Source organism: Mugil cephalus, chromosome 10 (assembly GCF_022458985.1).
Source record: "Mugil cephalus isolate CIBA_MC_2020 chromosome 10, CIBA_Mcephalus_1.1, whole genome shotgun sequence".
Classification (NCBI taxonomy): domain Eukaryota; kingdom Metazoa; phylum Chordata; class Actinopteri; order Mugiliformes; family Mugilidae; genus Mugil; species Mugil cephalus.
In genome coordinates, this window is record NC_061779.1 from 23,958,849 (window position 1) to 23,983,772 (window position 24,924).

At 39.9% G+C, this 24,924-nt stretch overlaps 1 protein-coding gene across 1 annotated transcript in view; it reads right to left on the reverse strand.

Moving 5' to 3' along the window:
• si:dkey-106n21.1 (solute carrier family 23 member 2) overlaps positions 1 to 23,075 on the reverse strand; it is a 40,274-nt gene extending 17,199 nt beyond the window's left edge. Inside the window, 7 exon segments of the mRNA XM_047596599.1 lie at positions 82 to 238; positions 2,221 to 2,338; positions 4,808 to 4,989; positions 6,178 to 6,361; positions 8,185 to 8,342; positions 17,267 to 17,419; positions 22,836 to 23,075. Coding sequence (XP_047452555.1) covers positions 82 to 238; positions 2,221 to 2,338; positions 4,808 to 4,989; positions 6,178 to 6,361; positions 8,185 to 8,342; positions 17,267 to 17,419; positions 22,836 to 22,907 — 1,024 coding nt within the window. The 5' untranslated portion in view covers positions 22,908 to 23,075.
• Positions 23,076 to 24,924: the final 1,849 nt, after the last annotated feature.

A 24,924-nucleotide genomic window follows, 5' to 3' on the forward strand; every position in this document is an offset into this window, starting at 1 on the left:
TTGCTGATGTGTGTGGCGGCTACTAAAATCACAAACACATTCACATATAGGTTTAAATGCGTCTGGTATAAGCGCACTTACCTGGGTAAGGCACATGGAACCACGGCGAATTTGTCACAGCGTCCAGGCTGATGTCAGTCCTGGCTGAGAAGCCATACTCATCAGACTTTGAAGGTAGGACATCGAAGAAGGTCAGCAAGAAGCAGGCCAGCCAGCCACCACACATCCCAAACAGGGCCTATTAGTTACCACACAGAGAAAGTGTCTTGGTACATTGTAAACCAGGTTCAAGATACATAAAACATAAGCTTCAGAAATACTTTTAGGTAACTCCTTTGGGTCAACCTTTGAAAAAATTGCATTCTCTGCATATTCTGGAGTGCAGAAACACTGACAACACTAAATAACATATTTCACTCGCTCACATGCTTCAGCTCAAACAGATAATATTACCTACCTACCACTTATCAAATTTTTATCGAATACAGGTGATATCCGAGTTATCTTAAAGCTACTAAATCAGTCCGCCCCCTACCAGCAACCACAGCTGCCGGGTACGAATATGTGCTACTCCTTCATTCCGCATTATTATTAAACATTTGAGTATGATGATGACAGTGTGTAATTTGGATTGTATTTGTGCGGAGATTATATAGGAGCAGAGAACTGTGCACTGCACAAGAATGCTTTTATCATTATCAGGTCACTACCAGGAACAGTTAAAAAGTAGCTCAGAGGAAAACATGTCAGCACAATGTTTATTATATTTTCTCAGCTTCAGCTTAGAGGCAATCTCCTGGTCTTTACTCAGAGATGCATTGTGTGAGATTTGTACAGAGCTTGTATTAAACTAAAGCAGTGGGATTAAGTTCAAAATTATGTAATTCTTCATTTTAGTGCTTAACGATGAATTATAATTAACAAGTTATCAAGAGACTGGCTGTTGACTTACCTCACACAGTATGTGGGCTCATTTCTTTCTCCTACATAGTCGGCAGCTTTATTACTTCACACTAAAAAACAGCATTTTACACTTTACAATGTCTAAACTACTTTTCAGATGGGCTTTTAGGTTTAAATAATAAATCATTCCAATCCTCAAGAGCAGCCAACCAGTTATTCATTTGATTTATTTTTGACTAAAATGTTTTGATTGTAATTTGCTAATTAAAATCTGAACAGCATAATGTACAGCCGTCCATACAAGTCATTGATTATCATTGATTTCCTCTGAAGTGACCCGTGTTTCAAAGCCTGACTGTCTGATTGATGGCTACCAGCAGATGACTGTGGTTCTGGGTGTCAGCTCTCACACTGACAAGGTACAGTATGTAACTGCAGGAATGTAAAGCAGTGCATGCGTTGAAAAGGTTAAAAAAACACATTATCTGTGCTTTTCCATCATCAGCAGTAATCTAGACGTGACAGGAGGCAGTACTAAAGTATCCATGTCAAGTAAGGTTTTTTTTTTCCATCTATGAAGGCAAGTATTTGTAGCAGATTTGTCCTTGGGGTGCACATGTGAATGTGTGTCTGCAGGGAGTATGTGTAGTGGCAGTTACTTTTATTATTTTTCATATAAACATTCTGTACATGCTGATTATCTTACTCAAAAATCTATAATATGCACTTCCAGTAAGTATTATTTTACTGGTATATAAGATGAAAGTGATGATAACTCCTCACAGGCGTGAATGAGAACAACTGCAAAGATAAGAAAAGATGAACAAATGTGGTTACGCTGCAGATATTATCTTACACATGTGTCACTCACCTTGCCACATTCAGATATTTTCGTGATGGTTGTGTTAATCTGTATGTAAACATAACATGTGACAAAACTACATTTAGGGGCCAGTCCAGTCAAACTGGCTGGGTACCAGATAGAAAACAGGCAGAAAACAAACTGATCCGAAAGGCTGGACATGTGATTGGTAGAGAGTTTAAGTTGTTTGTCTCAGTGAGGGACAGGAGGACACTGGAAAAACTGCTCTCTGTTATGGACAATCCATCCCATCCACTACACCAAACATTAGAGGGTCAGAGGAGCTCATTCTCCAGCAGAATGATTCAGCTCCACTCCTATAGTGAACGCTATAGAACTTCTTTTATTCCCTACTCTATCCAGCTGTATAACAGCTCATCTATCTGTGACAATTTAGCTACTTTGTTCCTTGTGGACCATTAAAGTCTGTCTAAGACAAACTTTTGGCAACTCACAGAGAAGAGCTTGAAGAGCGGATACTGGAAAACCTTCCACTTCTTGTCCTTGTAGGCAATCATTGGAACATCAACTTTGCTGAGATATTGGGAGAACAGGAGGATCAGACACACTGTGCTGTGGAAAAACAAAAGACAGGAAAAGGACAGTGTCAGTTACAGGTTACATGCATGTGAAAAAAAAAAAAAAAAAGAATTATTGCTTTCATATATCAAAATTAGGGGGAGGTCAGACCAAAAGACAACATGTAATTTTCGGCACTCATACAGAACCTTGAGGAGGTAAGGTGAGGTACTCAACCATACAATTTCAAGGTTCATGGAGTATATGAACCTTGAAAAAGTATGGTTGAATATATAAGTGTGTCACAAGTGTCCACTTGAGCATAAAATACTCTGGGTGTTTGTATGGTATTTCTCACTGCTCATGAAAGGCTTCATGAAACACACACACACATATATATATATATTGATTTTGGCCAAAATTATAATTCATTTTTCTTCTCAGTTTTGCTGTCTAAATATCTATCTAGAACTATCTGGAATCAGAGATGTTGTGTTTTCATGTTGTATGACACAACACATGGCCAGGATTTTGGTTAGGGTTTTGTTGTTGTTGTGTCAAGGGAGAAAGAAAAAAAATATTTTTTCTAATTTGAGAACCAGTCTTCTGATCTTCCATAGTGACCTCTCTGTATACTATGATGACCAGTGATGTTGGTTAATGTGCTATTCTTTTTCCAGTAACGAGTAATCTAAAGCATTACTATTTCTAAACCAGTAATCAGGTTAAAGTTACTTATCCAAGTTGTTGCACGTTACTGTTTTTCACATGTTATATTTGCTTTCTTCTTGCATCACGGGGAGTGACGTCACGTATGCGATAAATCTCGTTTTCTGCATGATGACAACTCGCGTGTAATACCACACAGTGTCACAAGCATAAACAACAATGGAGGGAGGAGAGAGATGAGTGTTTTCGAGCTGGAAACACTGCCACTGCAGCAGTGGTAAGAGGCACAGCTTCGAAACCGAAGGGTCAGAGTTTTGCCTTCCAGAAAAAAAAATGTCTCAAAAGTCTCTAAGTGAAGACTTTGGAACAAAACCAGTAAGTTGGGGAGAGTTGAAGACGTTAGGTGGGCAGTATGTTGTAGAGGAAATTGATAAAACCTAGGGATGAGCGAGTACAGCATTATCTGTATCTGTATCTCTTAACCATACGAATTATCTGTATCTGTACTCGGAGTGGGCGGGGCCTAATCCAGAAGTAGACGGGATTTAACCAGAAAGTGGATCGGGTTTTGTTGAAATGGACGGGGCTTTAACCGGTATGTTATTTTAAGCATACAATTTATATGGGTTGATCAGAAATCAGAAACAAACTATTTACAGAACAAGTTTTGCAACAATGAATACAACACATGCTGCTGCATTCATCAAGTAAAATGTAATTTACACGAGTTTCATACTCAACATAACTTTTTTTTATCAGTGTGATTTTTTTTCAATTTTTTTGTTTCTTTTTTTATTTTATTTTTATCCACACCAGGTATGTGTGTGTGTGTGTGTGTGTGTGTGTGTGAGAGAGAGGGGTAACTGGGGGTAACTGAGGCAACACTGATAATGAGCCAGTAGAAGTGGTCTCCTCATAAACCCTGCTCTCTGGATTTAAATCAAAATCAAACATAAGATGCCACCAAATAATTTCAGCTGCCACTAATACTTAAGAAACATACATTGTCTAAAATCTACAATGTTTCCTTCTATTTTTTGTGTGCTTGGACAGTGATACTGCACCAATAAGACGTTTGTGCCCCTGCTCTTGTAAGCAGCAGGATATCTTGTACTGAGACTCATGAAGGTGGAGGGAAGGGCACGGGGCACTGAGGCTAAGAAGGATATGGCTGATTATCCTCCATACATGGCACCAGGAGGTGAATGTGCTGGACCTTTTAAAACCCACAAGGATCGCTCTATATAAAGACATTAGTCTGCATTAACTGGAGATGGCAGCGGTAAATGAAGACAGATTTCATTTCAGACAGAGCAGGGGCAAAGGTAAATGAAAGAAGAGATTTCTGTAGAACATTGAGTTACAGGCAGATTAGCTGCCCAGATTACATAGATTTAGATAGAGTGCTCAAATGAAGGGGGAGGAAAGTGGTCAAAATAATACTGACCGGTTCATCTGCACAGAGACATAGATAAAATTAATTAGTTAACGTAATAAATGAGTCTTTAGGATGTATTTTTCTAGGGATGTGGTGTTGCTATATTGTGTATTGTACTGTTGGGTATTTTTGGACATGGCATTCATGTGGATGTTACTTAGATATGTACCACCCACACAGACAGGACCCTTCCCTATATCCCAAACTGATCAACAAGCCTGATCCAAAGAGGTCCCTCTCCTCAATCCATAGGACCCAAAGCAGCACCAAAGACCACAGGAACTACAATCTTGAAGCTGTGGTCATCCCAGTCTCCAGATGTTAATCCAGCTAGAACTTTGTGAGGACTGGCATTTGACAATTTATTAGAGCATCTGTTCCAGGAAGAAGTTTTTTATAAAAACACATTCACTCACAGGGCAGCTATCCCCCAGTGGCCTCCAGACTTCTTTCCAGCTTCAATGAATAGTGACAGGCCAATGAGGTTGATGGTGGGAGCAATAGCCAGGGGGCCGATGTATTTGAGCACAAATCCCACCAGCCCAGAAAAGCCCAAGAGGAGTTGGATCAGAGATGACACCAGGATGGCTCCCTGGATCTGTGGAAGGCAGGTGGGACATCTGGGACATCATTTCAATCCATGCGCTATTGACAAGTGTTTCGTATCTATGGCACATTCGGTGCAGCCCTAATACGGTTTACATCAAGTCCCAGAAGTTCAAACTTCTGGGTTTTCAACAGTAAAATGCAGATCTGTTACAGGCAGACAACCAATCAAATATCATGTCATACACAAGTTTCTTGGACCTCTACACCTACATAAACCCAAAACGACTGTTGTATATATTGTCTATATTATCAGAGCATACGCCATATCACCTCCGTCGTTACTGTAATGCATTCCATTTCATGACGCTATATGCATTGTGCCTGCTACACGGTCAGTTTTAGTTTTGTTTTGTTTTTTAATCATTTAATATGCAAAATAAAAGATAATCCTGAAAATAATGTGGTCAGTAAATTGCCATAAATACCTGATGTAATAATATGATACAGAAAAATATCATATCGTCAGCCTAGTGCAATATTTGAATGTTTTTGGAAAACAAGAAAAAAAAATGAAGGAAGCACATTGGTATTGTTATTGATATTGTAACCATAAGTCAAAAAAATGACTGTTAGGCTTATGATATGTGGATTTTTAATTTTTTTTTTTTTTTTTTTCATTCTTTAATTTTGTTGATTTTGTTAAAAAGTCCTGTAAGCACTGTTTAAAAAACACTAACTGTTTCCCATTAATTTCCAAATTATTTAGTCTATGAACTTGTTAAACCTGCACATCTGGCTTCATTCTTTTAATCCACTGTTGGGTTCATGGTTCCCATTGCACCAATCCCATAAAAACAAAAGGTGCCAGTGTGCTGTAAATGCTTTACTGAAGTGCATGTAAATGCAGGATAACCTACAGCTCCACAGAGCTCCATCCATCCCTCCAGTCCAAAGGTATCCAAAGTTACTGTTGCCACAGGGAATTATATCTCCTGCTGACAAGTAATAAATGGGCTACTGACACTTAATACTCGACACGCTAAATTGACATTTCGGTAATATGTCAAATATGCAGACAGAGGCAATCCAGAAGCACTAAATCTCCAGAAACAAAGCGGACATACAGTTTGTGCAAATTTTACCCGAAATGTCACCAGTTACTTTCAAATTGCTTTTTACACCAAATGACAGCCTTCTACGGGGTGTTGCCTTGGTGTAGAGTTATTCATGAACACACCTCACGCATTCGTGACATCCAGATCTCATCAGACGTTTCCTGTCCCAGCGAGCTAGTGCCATTCTGCAGCTGCATGGAGAGCATCACAGGTGAATTAGGGGCCGGACACTGCCACTTGGGCAGAGCGAGAATAGCCAGGGTCGGTGTGATGAAACTGAAGGTCCCACCCTGGAGAATTGGTAACCTGCAAGTCAATGAGGTGAGGGAGTTAAAGTTCAGAGGTCACAAGACCACATGTTGTCTCTGGAGACTAGCATGACCTGGATCTGCAAAAAAAAATAAACCTCACTGCAGAGTTCAATGAGTGATTTGCTTTTGACTGGACGCTTAGCCAGAAAATAAGTCAACATAAACACAAATCATAAATCCTAGTCATTCTGAAAACTTGTCTCAGCTCACGAATGGTGATAGAGGAGGAAGATCAGAACATTGGCAGTATATTCATCTTTGAAACTGTCTCAAACCAGTGTATCCCACATAAGGCTCAATTTTAACAGAATAACTCTAACACATGTTAACACGACAACATGTTACGACACGGAACATAATGTTATTGATATCTAAAACTACACAGGATAACTGTTACAACTTGTACACTGGTACAAGTGCAACTAGAGTAACCATCATTATTGACATATATAATAGTGAGCAGTGTGAGCATTATTTTTGCTGTAATGGGTTTTATGCTGCTAAATAGTTCAAATTACCACAGATGTGGCAGTGGTTTTTGTCTCACTATCATACATTCATTTTGCATATTTTAGTAGTTCCTACTGCTGCAGTATGCATTTCTTTTATTTTGTACTTTTGTTGTGTTGCAGTATACATACATATGTCTAGCATTTTTGGTTACGTTATTCTCATATTTTCAAGCTTCATAAAACACTGGACACCACTGTTTGAAACTAAATAAAGATTAGCTTACTTATAATTCATCGTCAAAGCTTGCTGGGATCACATTTTTGTCCTCCTTAAGCCTTTGCCAAAAGGTGTAGCAAGAGAGCTCAAACAAAAGCATTTGCCATTTGTTCAGGCTTACTGTTAGGCCAGTGCGGTCAGATGTGTATGTGGAGCGCTGCATTATATTGTGCTGTAAGACTGTGCTGCCTCCCACACAGAACTTTGTAAAGCATTAAGATTAATGCATCACTGTCAAATGGATTAGTGTAATGAAACGGCTGCTGGGATTTCACATCTAAACAATAAAAGTACTCCAAAGGCAGTGGAGGAGAAAATCTCCTTTCCGCTGACACAGTGGCCGGCAGCAAACTGACTCACACTTTATCTCTGCATGATCTGCCACAAGGGGCAAGGTGGTACCTGGGGCTCTCTCACATAGAGCTCCTCTCCACTTTGTCTTGGTGTCAAGTTTGTGGAACAACCACAGGATCAGTGCAAGGATGTAGTGTATGTAGGAGGACACACACCTCAACAAATCAAAATCTTAGTGGCCGTACACATGTGCTTTTGGGTGAACTTTGGATGTACTTCAACCCTCTGTGGAATGGTGTCAAAGAGGACTGTCAGTCACTCAGTCAAGATTTGCAGCAAGTACAGAATGTTTCCTGTATTCTCTGTGTATTTGCCACAACACCACTGTTTAAATGTTAAAAAGCTTCCTTGTAAAAAATTGTAAATTGTAAAGATGTCTGGTCATCTGTATATAGGTTTGAACCACCACCACTCAGCTCTTTTGCATAGACATACATGTTAATCCAGTCCTATACATATTACCAGTCTTCCGTTTTCCTTTTGCACTGTTAATTTAGTTGTTTATGTTGCAATGTTGATGTCTGTGTACATTTTTCAGTGATGTAAAGCATTCATGGCAAAGGTGAAAAGGCAAATACACAGGAGAATATAGGAAACATTCTGCCCTTGCTGCAAATCTTGACTGACTGACTGACAGTCCCACTTCGACACCATTCCACAGAGGGTTGAAGCACCTCCAAAGTTCACACAAAAGCACATGTGTACGGGTGCGTGTGACGTAGGAAGGCGAGTTACCTGATTCCAACAACCGCCTGCAGCAGTGTACATATTCCTGACACAAAGAATATGGTGGAGATGAGCTGACTTTTTGCAGTGTTGTTGTCCTTTATGCACAGGGGCTCAGCCAGGATCAGCGGGATTGCAATGATGCCGCCGAATGCAAGGATGTAGTGCTGCAGAAATAGAGAGAGGGGTTTGAAAGATTTTCATGTGAACCTGATTAATCACTGCTTCATGGTTATAAATAATTTTTACTGAATTTAAAATGGCAACATCTGTGGTAGTATTTTTCAGTTGATCAATTGTATGTGAATACTTTTACCCACATTTGAGGGGACAGTGATGCAGAATTTACTCCTGCTATTAGGCAAGAAGCATTGGGACTGGAGTGTGGTTGTATGCATGATGAAGGCGTGATTGTACACATAAATTATGTCTCTAGCATTGCTTCTCTTGATAAGAGAGACATTATGTCTGTTAACAAGTGGTATAAAGCTTTCAACACTTTTCATTTCAATTCATTTTTTCTTTTTATTTATTTACTGTCCTTGATATTGTATGCTGTAATCTTATTCCAAATACACACAGACATAAACATGGGCTCTGTCTGGCTGGTTCACACAAGTCCTCCAACTTAAAAGTTCAGACTGGTCACTTGTAATTGCCTCCACATGAAAGATGAAGGAAAAATGAGGAAAGATGTTGATGGACCACACAGGATTTATAAAGCTCCGGGAGCACTGGGAGCACTGGTTTTACACAGGGGCCAACAGGCGCCAGTGCACCTGTAAAAACGCTCCTGGCCCCTGTTGTGGTCCCTGTGCTGAACGGATAATAGGTTTATTAATTTCTTACGGTGATATCCGGTGACTCGAAGATCAGAACCAACGCGTCGGAGCGTTCTATGCGGACTCTTTGAAGTGTTACACACACAGTGTTACCCACTTCTGGAAGACCGGCAACACAAATTTGGAACTTTGGATGTGAAAGCGAACAGCCAGCAGCCTTTCATGGACTAAAGAGGCCCAGGTTGGAAAACGATTCAATTTCGTGACGTCAGTGACGAAATAACATCACATTTTTACTCTTGTTCACTACAATGATAAAATCCGTTTTTATTGACCTAATCACGGCTTGGTCTTGTTATGTTTGTGAATAAGCAAAGCTACTTAAGTCAGTAAACATGATGTCATGCTTGGGAAATGTAGCCTACTTATTTAATAAAAACTTGAATGGCCTTCTGAGAGTAGATGTTACAATCCTCTCCGTTTTCTTTTTAGTGAGCTATCATCATGAAATGGAGCAAGAAGGACATTGTCTCCTTTTTTTCCCCTTTATATTTTTCCTCCTTACTGTACATAAAAAAAGACTGAGATGAGTGTGATTTAGATAAAGATAGTGTGATTGCACATTCAAGTCTCATGCTGAGAAAAAGGACTCTGCATTCAGCTAAATGCTTAGATTAAAAAAGTGTCATCGTGCAAATGAAAGTTTTATTTTATGCAAAATAAGAAATCTTATTTTACAAAAAGACAAACATGGTTTTAAGGTTTATTGAGCACATTTTATATTATGTTTATTGACACAAACAATGTTTGTCTTATTGTATTAATACTAAATGTATTTTGTTTAACTAAACTAAACTAAACTAAACATTTTGAACACTTAAATATTGCCCTGTTTTCTCCTTATATGTGGCCCCTGAAAAAACACCTCGGCCCCCTGGTAATTTTGATCTAGAACCGCCACTGTCCAGGAGCTTACGTCAAGTGCACTTCTCTACTATTCGGTTGACAACTGTGAGCAACTAACTAATTAACCAGGGCTGTTGTGCCCCAGGACGCCAGAATAGTCGGGGACAAGCTAAGTGGAAATCGTTTTATTGGATTCCTGAAGATCCGTAAGACGGTAGATGTGGATTAATGCAATAAAACGAGAAACCGGAGCGGTGAGATTCCTCAAGAAACAGGTTTCTCTTGTGAAATCACTTTACATCAGGGACAGAGTCCAGCGTTTTCCAAACGTAACGTCTTGTTCATTTAGCATGTTTTTAACACGATGTCCAACAGATTTCTTTTCATTAAGGCAAATTAGGCTGATGTTTATAACATGGATTACAAAGGATGTGGCCTACTCACTCTGCACTAAAACTACTCATGATGAGAAACAAATTCGGGATTAAGCACTTACTTGATGTTGTGATTACGTCACAATATATAATAACTACACTCGTCTAGTAAATAAAAACAAGAGAACAAATTTGTGTATGTTGTGATGCATTTAGACATTTAAACTGTGAACCGTCATAAAAGATGGGCTTGAAACAGTGACTAGCTCTTTACATTATGTTGCCGTTATAACAACTTAACATGATGATGACATGATGAAGAGACGCTGTCTTTAGCCAACCAACTCCAAAACCGGACGTGCATCTTGAAGCCTGACTACATCCATAAGTACCCTTCCAGCTCCGAGGAAAGTTAATGAGGTACGTTACACCTATATATCCAGATACTGCAGGTCAGGAACATTGTCACTGTGATAATACTCAAAAATCTGTGGCATGATAACAGTCCGTGTTATGTAATCTGTCGAGTTTTGCCTGGTACTGGTCATTTTGTATCTGTTTAAAGTGCAGTAAACTCTGACCGCCTGAAATCACCACAGGCGCCGTTCACCTTCATCTACGCCAATATGGCGGTGTCAAAAGTCACGTGACATTCGGAGCTGCCTGCGTGTTTTTTTTGACCTACAACTAGTCTACTATAAGTCAAATAACATGCATGAGGTCAGTTTCATGACACAGGAAATATTGAAGAAGATTACTTGTGGAAAATGATCAACCATCATGGCCTTGCCATCTCTCCTGAATGTGTTCATCTGAGACTGACAGAAGTTTCTACTTCCAGTTTTGCAAACTGCACCGTGTGACCCTCACTCAATAAACAATTATCAAATAGGATTAAAGCCCAGCCCTCTTTCACTGCACAAATCTTATACATTCAGTTTACTTTCACTCAGTCTGTACTCGCTGGCTGTCCAGTACAGTGGCTTCATGCCTGCTCAGAGGGGAGAACCACAGATGGCAAAGAGCTGTTGGGCTTAAAGCAAATAAATAATCAAAGCCTCCATCACGTTTTATGTTAAACATTCAAATGTACTAAAGATTGGCATGCTTCGCACAGGAATAAACTGATCTACTATTTCAAACATGAGCCACAGCCACCAACAGAACAGCACAGGGTTTGTATGCGTTTGAAAGCACATCATAGGTGTTTGTCTTTTCTGACGAGCCCAAAACCACAGTGTGCCACCACATTAATCACTTACCTAAACTCTGCAGCTATTCAAAACGGAGGCTTTCTTAGACACTCATATTCTAGAATTAGTTACATTAGGTGCATGCACAAGACTCATGTTCTCCATTAGCCCATTGCTGTGGTATGTCAAGGCTTAAAGAGAGTTAAGATCTGACTGACTAATACGAGATTCTAGGGAAATGTGTATAGTAAGCGTGGCTGGTGTGATAGCTGAAAGTAAAAAAAAAAAAAAAAAAACGGTCAGATACTAGAAATAACTGCCTGGAGCCTCTGGGAAGGATCCTTTGTTAAATGAAATCAAATGTCCGGAGCAGACAACCTGATAACCTCAACTACATGCCTTTCAACATTTAGATTAGGACGAATGCCGAAGTCTGTCTGACATTCCTGCAGATTTATCAAACACTATTTAATGATTCCCCGTGATCAACAACATGTGTTAAGTACTAGCTTCCAATGATTTATTGTGACTGAGATGACCCAGATGACATGGAACCATGTGGTCTTTTGACTTTGTTTCAGTGAACCACATTGGAATTTACAGCTCGTCCACTCTGACACTTCCTCCTAGATTTTTACAGTTCAGAAGAGAGAGTCTTATATAAAAAATAAATAAATAAATAAATAAAAAATGTACCTCCCTCCTGTGACAAATATAACCTTTGTTAGCCTGCCCTAAACTAGTTAATGCTGTCATCAGCTGTAAAGTTGGATGTACTTTCCTGTTTTCAACAGCCACACAAAAATGATTACTTTTTTTTTACATACTAATTCTAGGTGACTTATTGTTATCTTAGGTGCAGTACAAAGTCCTTTCCCGGGAAGTTGTGATATAGATTTCTTGGAATTCGATCCTCAAACAAAAAACATAGGTACCATCAGACTGCAAGCTGGTGAAAGGTGATGTGCTAAGGATGTTTTCTCAGCTGACACAAAAACGCTTCTTTTCTCATTAGCTTTTTCATCCATATGCTTTTAAAGTTGAAAAGCTTGACACCACCTTGTTTCTGAGCTTCTGAGATTTATCATGTCTCTCTTCTCCGATCTTAGTCTTCGGGACACATTTGATAGTTTGTTGAAGGGCCTTTCCTGTGTTCCTAGCAAACGAAATTCATGGGGTTGTGGTTAAACCTTGCCCTGTACATGGATCTGGGGTGACACAGCTTGTCAGAAGAAGACACCAATAAGTGTGTTTGTGGTGTGGAAAACAGGAAGAAAAGAACTCAAGGCTCAAAGACAGGACTTATAAAAGTTGAGCACGAGCAAAATTCCAAATTGAAACTCAAAGATCGGGAGGAGCTGGCTGGCGAAAAAGGAGCATGGGTTGTTCCAGAGAGATAAACTGGATGGCGATGGAGCTGGGTGGTATGTGAAACAGATACAGGAACAGTGTGTTAATTTATGTCTGGACCAGATGGGAAACAGGAAAGAGCTAACAGGTGTTTTTTTTTTTCTTTTGAAATCAGAACGAGGGGTAACTGTGTGGGGAAGCTGCACATAGGGGGTGTAATGGTACGTGTATTGAACCATTTCCGTACAGGAAATTTGGTTCAGTACAGGGCTGTGCATGCACGTCGGTTCCCACAACAGAAGTTGTGTGTGTTTATTGCCCGCCTGCGTCAAGCGATAAACCAGAATGTCTAGACCCTCCTTCCTCGCTAAAGTCTCCTTCTCGGGAACACTTTGGCTTCCTGGTTAAATATTGCAACAGGGAAAGACAAGTGGGTAAAATGAGGGCAGTGTGCCAACAACCAAAACAAAAAAACACCGCCTCTCTCTACCAGTTAACAGGCCAAAGTCAATGTTTCTGGCAAAAGCTAATAAGATTAAGTAAAACTGAACAGAGCTACATGCTGAAAATGTTAGTGCTGCACAATTTACTTACTGAAAAGTTTTGTTAATGTCTTAGCAAGCTGTGAGGAATTTTGTTTAACTTTTTAACCTGTTAATAAGTTAACTATTGCAAAGTGCTGCCTGGCGTCACTTGATCTTGATATTTGTCATTATATCCCTCATTGATGATTAACATCAAATGTATTATTTTATAATGGATAACACACATTACATTTATTGCATCTTGAGGAATAACACATATTAAATTTATCAGATCCTCATGAAAAATCAGTGAGAATAACAGGATGCCATCTTTGATGTATTCTAAAATGTATGCTCTGCATGGAATGTACATAAATAATAATCAAAGACTGGAGAAAACTAAGCAGCCAACATTCTGACAACTTCAATTTCATGTATACTACGTCATCATGATCTTTTTTTGTCTTTGGCTGCGGTTTAACCAAGCTTTAATAAAGGGGAAAAAAATATTACGGTCAGGAAACATCGAAATTTCCCGTCAAAGTGGATCCAGTCTCCTTGTTCTACCGAATGATTCAAATGTCATGGCTACTCAGCTCCAAAATCTACTCGTGACCCTCTGGTCTTCTGACTGCCTTATATAAGCACATGTGCCCTTGTCCCTGTACCTTCACCTCAACCCTGTATACCAGAAAGGCTTTCTCATACATAGCCTAGATGTACAGCCACAATTAACAGAACAGACAGTTTGCTCTTCCAACATAAGACCTAGCATAAACACCACTGGACCAGATGAGGTGAGGTTTAATCCCATAATTAAATTCCTATGGATTACTGATTTGATGTAGAGTGACTGCCTAAAAACTGCTGTCATATCTTCCAAGTGCTTTAAATCTTCTAAAATGTCCTGTGTTGTTATTTGTTGTCGTTTATGAGCCATATTCATGTGAATGACCACATGAGTTGACGCTTGATTACCACATGAATAGTGTCAGCTGAGAACTACTGCTGCAACTGAGGAACAAGGGAGTAGTTAACTATAGCAACTCAAAACGACTTTTGATGCCAACATGTTTACTCCTGCAATAAAGCATTATAACATGGGACTATATGGGGATTGACTCACTTTTGAAGCCAGGCTCAAGTGGCTATCTGAGGAATTGCATTTTTTGACACTTGTCCTACAACCGCCTATCCTCTCTAGGGTTACTGGTAGGCTGGAGCCTATCCAAGCTGTCATCGGGCGACACCGTGGTACCCGGGTACACCCTGGACAGGTCGCCAGTCTATCGTAGAGCTAACACATCGATAAACAACCATTCACACTCACACCCAGGGTCAATTGAGAATTTCATATAGGTGTCAGGTTCAGCATCATTGTTTTCAAAGTGTATTGCCCCACTTCATCCTTGATCCTGAATTTCAGCCAGTCACAAGGTCAATCTAGTGAACTCTACTGAGAACAGGCTGTGTCTGACTAATGTTTAGGGTGGATTTATTTATGACTATGGCTGGTAGAGACGCGGGTCAACCCAGGTTGACCCGGGTCGACCTGGGTTTTTCACTCGATGTGACCCTAACAACGAAATCCGGGTCAACGACTCAGCAATTGACACAGGATTTCATCAGCTCGGCTTGGCTCAACGCGGCTTCGATGTGAACAGGAATGCCGCATTGCCGTTTTTTTGCTCTGATGTAGTTGTATCTGCCTGTTACATTCTGATCGACGGCCTGACAGACTGTATCATTGTAGAAGCTTCAGCTCTACAAATCAAAACTGTTGTTACATGATCGTTAATGGAAGGGTATAGGTGAGTGCTGACTGTTCGACTGCGTTTATAGTTTACATAGCGATATCCCACACATTTTTAATGATCATGGCAGCGCTCTGTATCCGAGAAAAAGGGGAGATTTAGCGGCAGATATCGCGCACCAAAGGTGAGTCGACCTGCATCTGAAAATGCCGGGATTTTCGATGTGAACGCGGTATTAGTTTCTTAGTTTGCTCATATGTGTTGTTACAGTTACTACCATGTAGCTAAGGCTAGCTTCTGCTAACTTTAAGGGTAATTATTACAGTTAGAATGAACCATACACTTTTTTAAATTCAGTAAGCTATATATATTTTTCATGTTCACACTTTTCACAGTTTTTTGGATAGGTGCTCCTGTGAAAACTGTGCAACGATGCCCACAGGAGCTGAGAATATTTGCCACAGTCAGCAAACTTATTGCTAAACTGAGAACTACTGTAATTTGTCTAATTAGGCTACTTACAAATTACAATGACATTTTCTGTTTGTCATTCACTGTAGGTGACCAGACGGCTACAGGAGGTCGATGAAGACCTGTATCATGTATCCTCTTTTGTTGGTACATTTCCAGCAAAAATAAAATCAATCCACTGGGTCTTCAGAGGCTCAGGCAAAGGGAGTAAAAATAGACTTCTGTGTTCTTCTGTACCTTTTCCATGTGCGTTTGTGAGGAGAAAAAATGGCACCCACTCTGTAATTTTAGAGCGCAGGCTCATTTATCCGGGGGCAAGTGAAAGACAGCATCCACCACTGGAGGGAGTGGTTATTTACCAGCATGGCATCAAGAAGGCAAAAATCTCAGATCTGCCTGTTTGAGCACACATTCACTAAAAAGTGGACCAAGAAGTGAGGAAAATGGCAGATTTTTTTCACTTCTGGTGCCTCATACACAGGCTATGGGGACACATATTACTGTTAGAAAACCTTTATACCGTGAATGTTGCATAATATGGGACCTTTAATTTAACTGACTACCAAATGGAGCATGAGCTGCTGCCACGTCATCTATTGCATTAGGTACACCTCTTTATTTCCTGATCTCATGTCATTAAACCACTGAATATGGAACAAAAATCAGTCTCTGAACTAAGTCTCTGTGTTACTGTGGCAATGAGCCAAACAGACATACTTCTGCATCACTGCCCTCTAGCATACAGTCATTAAAACCTTCTTATTGCCAGTGACAACCCAGCTTTGCATAACCTAGTCTAAAAGTCATTCATTCAAGGGCTGCCATCATCCATTTCTGCCGGGTTGTTCGTTCACAGTTCTGCTACTAACTTGTTAGTTGCAGTTTTGGTTTGCTAACTAGCTTACTAACCACAAGCAAGTGTAAAGAAGCACTTTTAAAATTGGGTCATCGGTTCTTCCAGTGCAAAAAACAACTAGCTCTGGACACAGCACCTCAAAGGCAAATAGTTGAGGAATACCAGGACGCTGACCTGGCTTGACCTCCACTGACAGAGCCCTGGCCCGCTCACTTCCTTTTTCACCTCCTCTCCAACACACATAAATTTAAATATCAGAAGAGCATAACATCAAGTGGAAGATGGCCAATGATATATATCTACAATGTTGAGTTAACAGCCACTGTAGTGTTTAAAGGAAGCTGTAGGCTGATATCTGCAACAGCCACTACAGTGGTGAGAAGTGCACTGAGAGCAGAAAATGAAAAGTAAAGAATTCTTTTAAGGGCACAAAAACAGAAAAGATCCCTGTTCCTTCAGAACAAACAAAGCTTAATTTTCGTTGTTACAAGAGAATGTTGAAAATCACTAGAACTGGGGGTAAAGCTGGAGGGATGCCATTGGCAAGGCCCACAGTCTAATGTGTTTACAGTTATTATGGATGTGTCACACTAACATGACAACGTTAATGTAGAAGGATCATTCCTTTTGTTAAAGATCTTTAAATAGGTTGTGGTATTTCACATTGATACGCTGAATGTGTGTTCTCTGCTGTAAAAGAGACCTGCACAATCAGTGTTGTTTCTTGAAGAAAGCTTGTCCTAGCTATCAAGAATGACTTTTTAAGCCTCAAAGAATTTGTTTTCAGGGACAAACCCATAGAGGTAATTACAAACCTGCCAGTATTAGTGGATCTCTTTGTCATACATACATATGCAACTCTTCTGATGAGATTAATTTACCTGAAAGCCGAGCAGAATGCAGAGGTACCAGGGCGGCCTGTCATTGAGGGCGTAAACCAAATCCGCACCTTTGTCAGCTGTCTCCTCCAGAGCCTCTGTGTGTGGCTCCGCTATTTCAAGTGTCAGCTGTGGCTGTTCATCACTGTCTTTGCCCTTAGGAAAGAAATACAGAAAAGACAAACAGTCATTAATCCAGAAGTGTCAAGCAAGTAAATAAAAATCAAGCAAGACTAAATAAAACCAAGGTTTTCTTGAGTGAATTCTTCTTTATTTATACCCAGACTTAAGGTGGACCTAGTCACACAGAGCCAACCAGACCTGTTGGTAAAGCTTTTCACAGATGAGATATAAGTGCTTAGTGCACTCTCATATGTCAAGTACAAAATTGATGTGAGTGATAACAGAGGGCAGGAAGAAGAACAACATACCTTCTCCCAAAGGTTATCTTGGTCTTGCTGATAAAAATGCTTGCTCCAATCACCCACCCACACAAGGTTTTGACCTTTTAAGTCTTTTTGATAGGCACAGCCCAGTATTCACAAGGACATCCCTCCACTGAGTCATGTCAGAGATTCTTGTTATTGCAGTAATATAGGATGTGAGGCACTAGGTCCGCTGGGTTGGAATCTAACCTACTTAGCTTGGACCCTATATAAACATGAAGAGACCTTGGAGTTCTTTCTTGAATACCTGTGAATGCTTTATATGCATTTGAATCAAGTCATTGTAATGCTTGTAAGGAAATGGTCTGCAACAGATGTTCTGTCTCTGAGATAAGTTACAGCCAAAAGTGACATTTTTATTTACTAATGCTCCACGGTTCAGTTTCACCCTCTCCCTCTGTGAATGGTTCCGATTAACAACACAGCAAACCATCCTATCGCCGCTTCCTGTCCTGTGACCACCGGCTTTTATCTTGTTGGTGTTGGAGTTGAGTTGAGTGTTGGATCTTGACAACGGGGGACTCCCTGCTAAGCAACACTGAGATCAGGAAATGTCTAGCCCTGGCAAAAATCTTGCTCTTTGAGGCTTTAGGGATGTAACCGTCACAGAAAAATACATGGAACTTTTTGGTTTCAAAATGGTGCAATTGCTGATTTCTAGGCTGGGATAAACCCAGGGTGTTTCAAGATCTGTCTCCTCTCTATTCGTGCATGGATATACAGTATATCTAACAATTCCAACAACTACTGCAAAAGTGCACCGGAGTTTCTGCTCCCAATTTGGTTACACAAATTTAACACAAATGTAACCAAATTGGAAGCACACTTTACACTTTAGCAAGGTGTTAACTAAATAACCACTGATGTTATTAAAGGAAGTCTATGTTTTCTGTTAATTAAATAATTTTGCCTAAATCAAACCTAAACCAAAGACAGGTTCTGGTTTTGAGAAACAAGCTTTATTAGCTACTAGTGAGAAATGTCTGGAAAAAATAATGATGTTAAATGGGTTTCAACAGTCAGTAAATGTAAATAAAAATACATATTCAGTTTATTTTTTAGACACTGGAGGATGATTGTGGTTTGATTCATCCTCGTGAGCTTCTGTTTTGGCTGTGGTAACTATGGTAACTGACCACGTCTGTTTTAGAAATCCAGGAGAAATAGTGATGGTGTCTTGAAAATGTCTCTGTGAATCTTAAGGGTTTTTAGGGGCTTTATGTGGGAAGAGAAGGGTCTAGGGTGGCAGATGCAAGTCTTGTATTAACAACTATTCTATTAACCAACATAGCGACCCCTTATAGAGCTGCCTAAGTCAGGGTCTGTCTTCAATTGCAAAGAGGTTGACTCCTTCTCAAAACAGGCCACATGGGACAGATCAGTTTCTTGTGGGTTTGTACAAACACTTTTGAGAATCAGCCTGTTTGAAGTGTATGTCTGGTTTCGTAGAAGCAAAAAATTATACACTCTGGTTTCCCTTTTCAGGGATATTATGTACAATTATACATTTATACATACGGTATATTCCGGATTGGCCCATGTGACCCTTAAGCTGTCAAATATAAAGAGGTCAATTCCCTCTTAACAAAGTCCACATGGGATAGAGCAGTCTCTAAGAGGTTAGTGCAAAAGGATGTGACTGTTTTTAAAGTATAAGCAAGGCAGTAGATGACTCCAAGGTTTTAAATGTGACGGGGGTGTTCATGGAGCATTTGAAGTTAGAAGGGGTGGAGGATTAAGACGTGTGATGGTTTTCCGCTAATTTTGCATGTTTCCTGTGGAAAAAGACTAAGAGGGATAAAGGAACAAAGCTTTGTTTTCCAGTTGCTGGCTACCGGGAGAAGAGCACATAGTTACAACATGTTTTCATTTTGACAGAATTTTCACATTTTAAACAGTAGCATAACTTAATGGGCGTCGAGGACCCACAAGCACACCTCTCGCCCCACTTTCAGTTTGAGCCTTGGATTAAACAGTAGCCAGGAGGAGCTGGCAGGTCATATTTCTGTCTTGGGCCCTGTATATCTCAGGTTAACTAATCCTTTTCCATCTCAACATCAGAAACCACAGTCTTACACCAGCTCAGTTTCACTTGAACAGTAGGTGTTTTATACATGGCATTACATCTCAGTTTTTGAGTTTTAATTCCACACATTCCATTAACATAAGACATGTAATGGAAATAGAACAGCAACTTTATGCAGAGACTTGGTATCTAAATTAATAATTTGCACGTTTAACAAATCTTATGGTTTTGCAAGTTGTGGGATTCTGCTGTACCTCTCTTATGGATGGTATGATGACAGATGATGACACAGAACAAGGACCATATTTCAATTAAGGGCAGCAATCTTGCCTGGAAAGAGAGGCTACTTTTACATGTTTTTCAAGTGCACATTCTAAAATTAAAAACCATTACCGTGGCTTATGTCATGTCAGTGATAACTGACAGGGTCCAGGCTGCTGCATGAGCACTACATTGAATTAAACACTAAACATCAGAGCCAGCACTCGAGAAAATCCAGACGGCGACGTCTCAACTGGGGGGCCTGGCATTCACTCAGCACTTCAAACAAAAGAAAACACCTTGTTGTGCGCATCTCACAACTACATCTGTCTCACACAGGAGTCAGATGACTGAGACAGACCATGCAATTGTGAACCCATCTGCATCACATTTCCTTCCCGTCTTTGATTTACTCTCATGTTACGAAGGTCTCAGTGGGTAGGAAAATCAGACGTCCGCTCCTGCCATAATGTGACCATTTGCTCCCATCTAGTGGCTGCCTACCTGCATTCTCAGAAACTATAGTGGACAGTGCGAGTGGAGTGGAGTCGGGTCCACAGCACCAAGCGTTTGTCCAAGAAGGTGCATGGTTTCTGCATCTGTGTTTGCCATATTGCCACTCAGTTTTTGTCACTAAGTTTTTCATTTGTTTGGCAACAAAAAAACAAAAACTATAAAGCTGCCATGACCCTCATTGTGAAGCAACTGCCCCTAATAATATGTTTGACAGAGCTTTCAGCTGACTATGATGATTAACAGAGTCATATTTTTTAGATTTTCAGCTCATGCTTATTTTAGTGCTGCACACATTAAAGAGAATGGATCTATGTTTAACTTGAAGGTCAGTGGCCTTGGGGGTTGGTGACCCTGACCACATCATTGCAATTTCCCTGGTCTGAAAACAGCTTTGAACATTTGTTGACCCAGATGTCATCCCTTTATTGTGACACCGCCACTGTTGTTCAGCTCCAGACATAGACTATTTACTAACTATCACTGTCAAATGGTTGGTTACTTAAATGTGCTTCTGAATGGCTTGACTTCTTGTTAATCCAGTTGGATTGGATGGATGGATGGATGGATGGATGGATGGATGGATGGATGGATGGATGGATGGATGGATGGATGGATGGATGGATGGATGGATGGATGGAAACAGATTATGTGTAGCTAATCATTTCTAACGCTGACCAGCGTGAATATTCAGTGCAGAGGATCATGTGCTGAGATGTCTCCTTTGTGCATGACAGCAGTGATGACATGGGTGAATGAGTCGGATATGGGAAGTCAGCTGGCAGAGGATCCTCTGGTCAGCTCCAGAACTGGTCCAGTAATGCTGTGGTTATTACATCAGCAGTTTTTTATTTAGTAATTGCATATTTTTACTGTTTTGTTGAATTCTCTGGTGTTTTGAACCCTTAGTGATAACCATGTAACTTTTTAATACATCGGTTTTAGGATGTCAGGATGTACTGAAGCAGCACTGAACATTCACCTGTATCTTCATTAGCGGGAAAAAATGTGTTTCCCTCAAAACACTGAACCTGTTTGACCTGTAGCAGCTACAATGCATTTCAGTTTGAAGGAGATTGAGCTAATTGTGTAGTCTAAGTGCTGTATTAGGTAACATCAGCACCACTGTAAGATATTTCCTTCCTGTCATATTCTAAAATTAAAGGGGGCTAAAGCTCACTGTCAACATTAAGAATAAAACCAGTGTGGAGGCCAAGAGTTATAGTACCATGACAATGTTTTTGTGAAAAAAAAATGTAATTTCATGTTGGATTTTGGCCTTTGTCCCCCCTTGATACCTGAAACCTTTAATCAACTTGCACCACACGACTTCTCCTGGTCTAACAAACAATAGCTCTCTTTTCCAAATCGGAGGAAAAAATCCGACCGTGCCACACTGGTGCAATCTATGACAAATGTGTATCCAACATACCACACAGAAAAAAAAAAATAAGTAAAAAAAAATGTCTTGTGTCCATTCACAGTAGGTGAAATATACTGAGAAGAATGTTTGCTTTTAATTACTTTAAACTTTGAATCTTTTCTATAAATTGATGTGAGGCCACCACAACTTTATTACCTTCTTTTTGTTATTCTAGCATTTACGAACACTGCAAACTGTTAATAATAGTACAACTCATACAGTCTAATTTATTGTATGACTCTAATCTGGTGTTTATGTCTAAACAGAGGTTGAGCAGACAGAATCTAGGAAAGACTGCTTTAGAGGAATCTCATGGACAACGTGACAGGCAGAAACAGGGCCCAGGGTTACAGAGCAGTTGTTGTGAAACTCATGATCAAATACTAAAGATGAATTATCGGCGACATTAACTGGATTGTTGAAATGTCTAATCCTTGATTCAACACCTTTGTATGCCAGGGTCAATGGATGATAATAAATGAGGCATTCATCTTTGCATGTACTGTGCGTTTTCACAGATGTTGACGTGTTGAGCCATCTACATTCTTCACTTAATTGGAATAAGGGGAAAAAAAGGGGGAAACATCAACCCCGGACTCAGCTGTGTACACTTGCACACCCCATGCAGTCCGATGTTTTTCACACACACAAAGACAAAGCCTACAAAACTTTATTTTACTTTACTTTTTACTATAAGACTTCATTCTGTTTTTGTTGCTTATCAGAGTTGTAGCTCTTTGGAACACATGCATACTTTGGTGATTTGCATTCCACAGTGGCTTACATTTAAGTCTTACTGCTGTATTTTGCCTGGTCTGCTAGTAAAACAACAAAATCACATTTTAAGTCGTCATGCAATAATACGATACAAACTATTAAGAATTAAGACGACACTTCACTTACCCCAAATGCAGGGTTGACGGCCTCCTGCTTCTTGAGTCCGAGCTCTATCATCTCCTCCGTAGTATCATGCATTCTGGCAAACGGCACAGCAAGGTGGTGTATCGGTGGGTTCCTCGCACACAGTGGGAGAAATACTCTGACTGAGTACAGGCACAAAAAGCACAACGTGAACGGCCAACCGTACGTCACCAGGGGAACAGCGTATCACAGTCAAAAAGAAAGAGGCTCAGTTATTTTGCTATCTCCCCTCCGGCCTCTGAAACAGTTCTGGTCGGCTGCTAAACGAGTGCGAGCTTTAGTTACTCTGACTTGTGGTCATGTGCCTGCTGTTGTGTGACGATGGCTCTAACTAGGGTTGTCGAGCATATTAGTCACAGGAATCATTAATTTGTCATTTATCAAAGGTCTTAAGTTAGGAAATCTGAGGAGTGAGTGTCATATTTATGAAAGTTCAAACACTGTTGTTTACCTGTACTACGATGGACATCATGTCAACGGCTGACTCATTGTGATGTGATACATTTCAGCGGGGTAAGACTGTATTTAATATCAGCTGTAATATGTGACAAAAAGACCATTGTGTTTCAAAGAGTGACTCAGATTAAGCGTTTTGGCTCTGTGATTAAAGCTTACAGTCATTTATCATTCTGTCTGTTGTTATGGAATAGCCTCAGTTGCTACGTAGTTTTAAAACACAAATTATTTTGAACCACAAAACGTTTTTCCTCTGATCTGTTTTCCAGAATCTATGCCCGTGCCCTACCCTATTCAGTTTTCATTAGAGCAAAAGATAATTCTTCATTTATACCAACATGTAATTTGACCAAAACATTTTCACTGTCGACATTCGTAGATGTCCACAAACTTGGTCTGGGGCCGCTCCGTTGGGAATTGATTAAGCTCCGGTAAACATCCCACCATAGGACGGGCTTTACGCGGTCAGTACCAGCAATGTAATCATCAAGTCACCTGAGTGCCATGGAGATGGATATAGTCACCAAAAATGTCTCTAACTGGTTTTGATGTCTTAACCTCTTGTTTTAAATTTGTAATAACATAAACACTAGTAGACAAAAATCCCTCAAATTCCAAGTGCTTGCAGATGAACATTAATGATGTTTTATCATTTTATTAGTTCTCACATGTATCTCGTGAGCATCCTGTGATTTCATCAGCAAAGTTTCCTCATGATGTTAGGACACACTCTGGATTGCATTATATTCATCATACATTAACATTTGTTTGAGATAAGGGTGCCTTTGTTGCTATAATACTACTTTCTGATAAGCCATTCTTTGTAGAGATCTAGAAGCTGTAGTTAAATGCTTCATTTATATAATATATATATACTTTTATATACTATTATACATATATATATACACTTTAAGTAATGAAAATTGCCAGTTACCAGTTGTGTAGCATAATGTTTGACTTATCTATTTGGCCAGCTCTCTAATTCACCAGGAAGATCCTTCCTATATTCAACAATTCATCTTTTAGAAAAAGATGGCAATTTAGATTTTTTTTAACCATATTGTTTATTCTACTTCATTGAGACCTGGATGGAAATATGTGAGAAACAAGCCACCACTGCAAACTCAAGATCATTGAGAGCATTTGGCTGGAAGAATGTGATGAGATTGTTTACAACTCCGAAAATAACAGCACACAGAACCGGGGCTTCTGTTGGAGACAATGTCGAACTTTTATGACTAACCATTTCCATGTTTTTGGGCTTGTCCAAAAATCCAGCTATATTGGTGAGCGGCGGATTCTGAGATTAACACGATATTGGAGGTGAAGCTACATTTCCTTTTGTAGAGTTATATCTTGGTGAAATACCTGAAATAGTCCAACACAAGGATAAATATTTACCGAAGATACTTTTTGGCGAGTAGTAGAAAAGTTATAACCTGAAAATGGTTGCAAACCGATCCCCCAGAATTGAACCAGTGGCGTGGGATTGTAAAAGAGATCTATAGTATGGAGAGGCTTACCTTTGTTTTAAGACTTGAATTGGAGAAATGTACTGAAAACTGAGACAAATGGATTGTGTATGCACATTGCACTGAATAGTGTGACACAATAC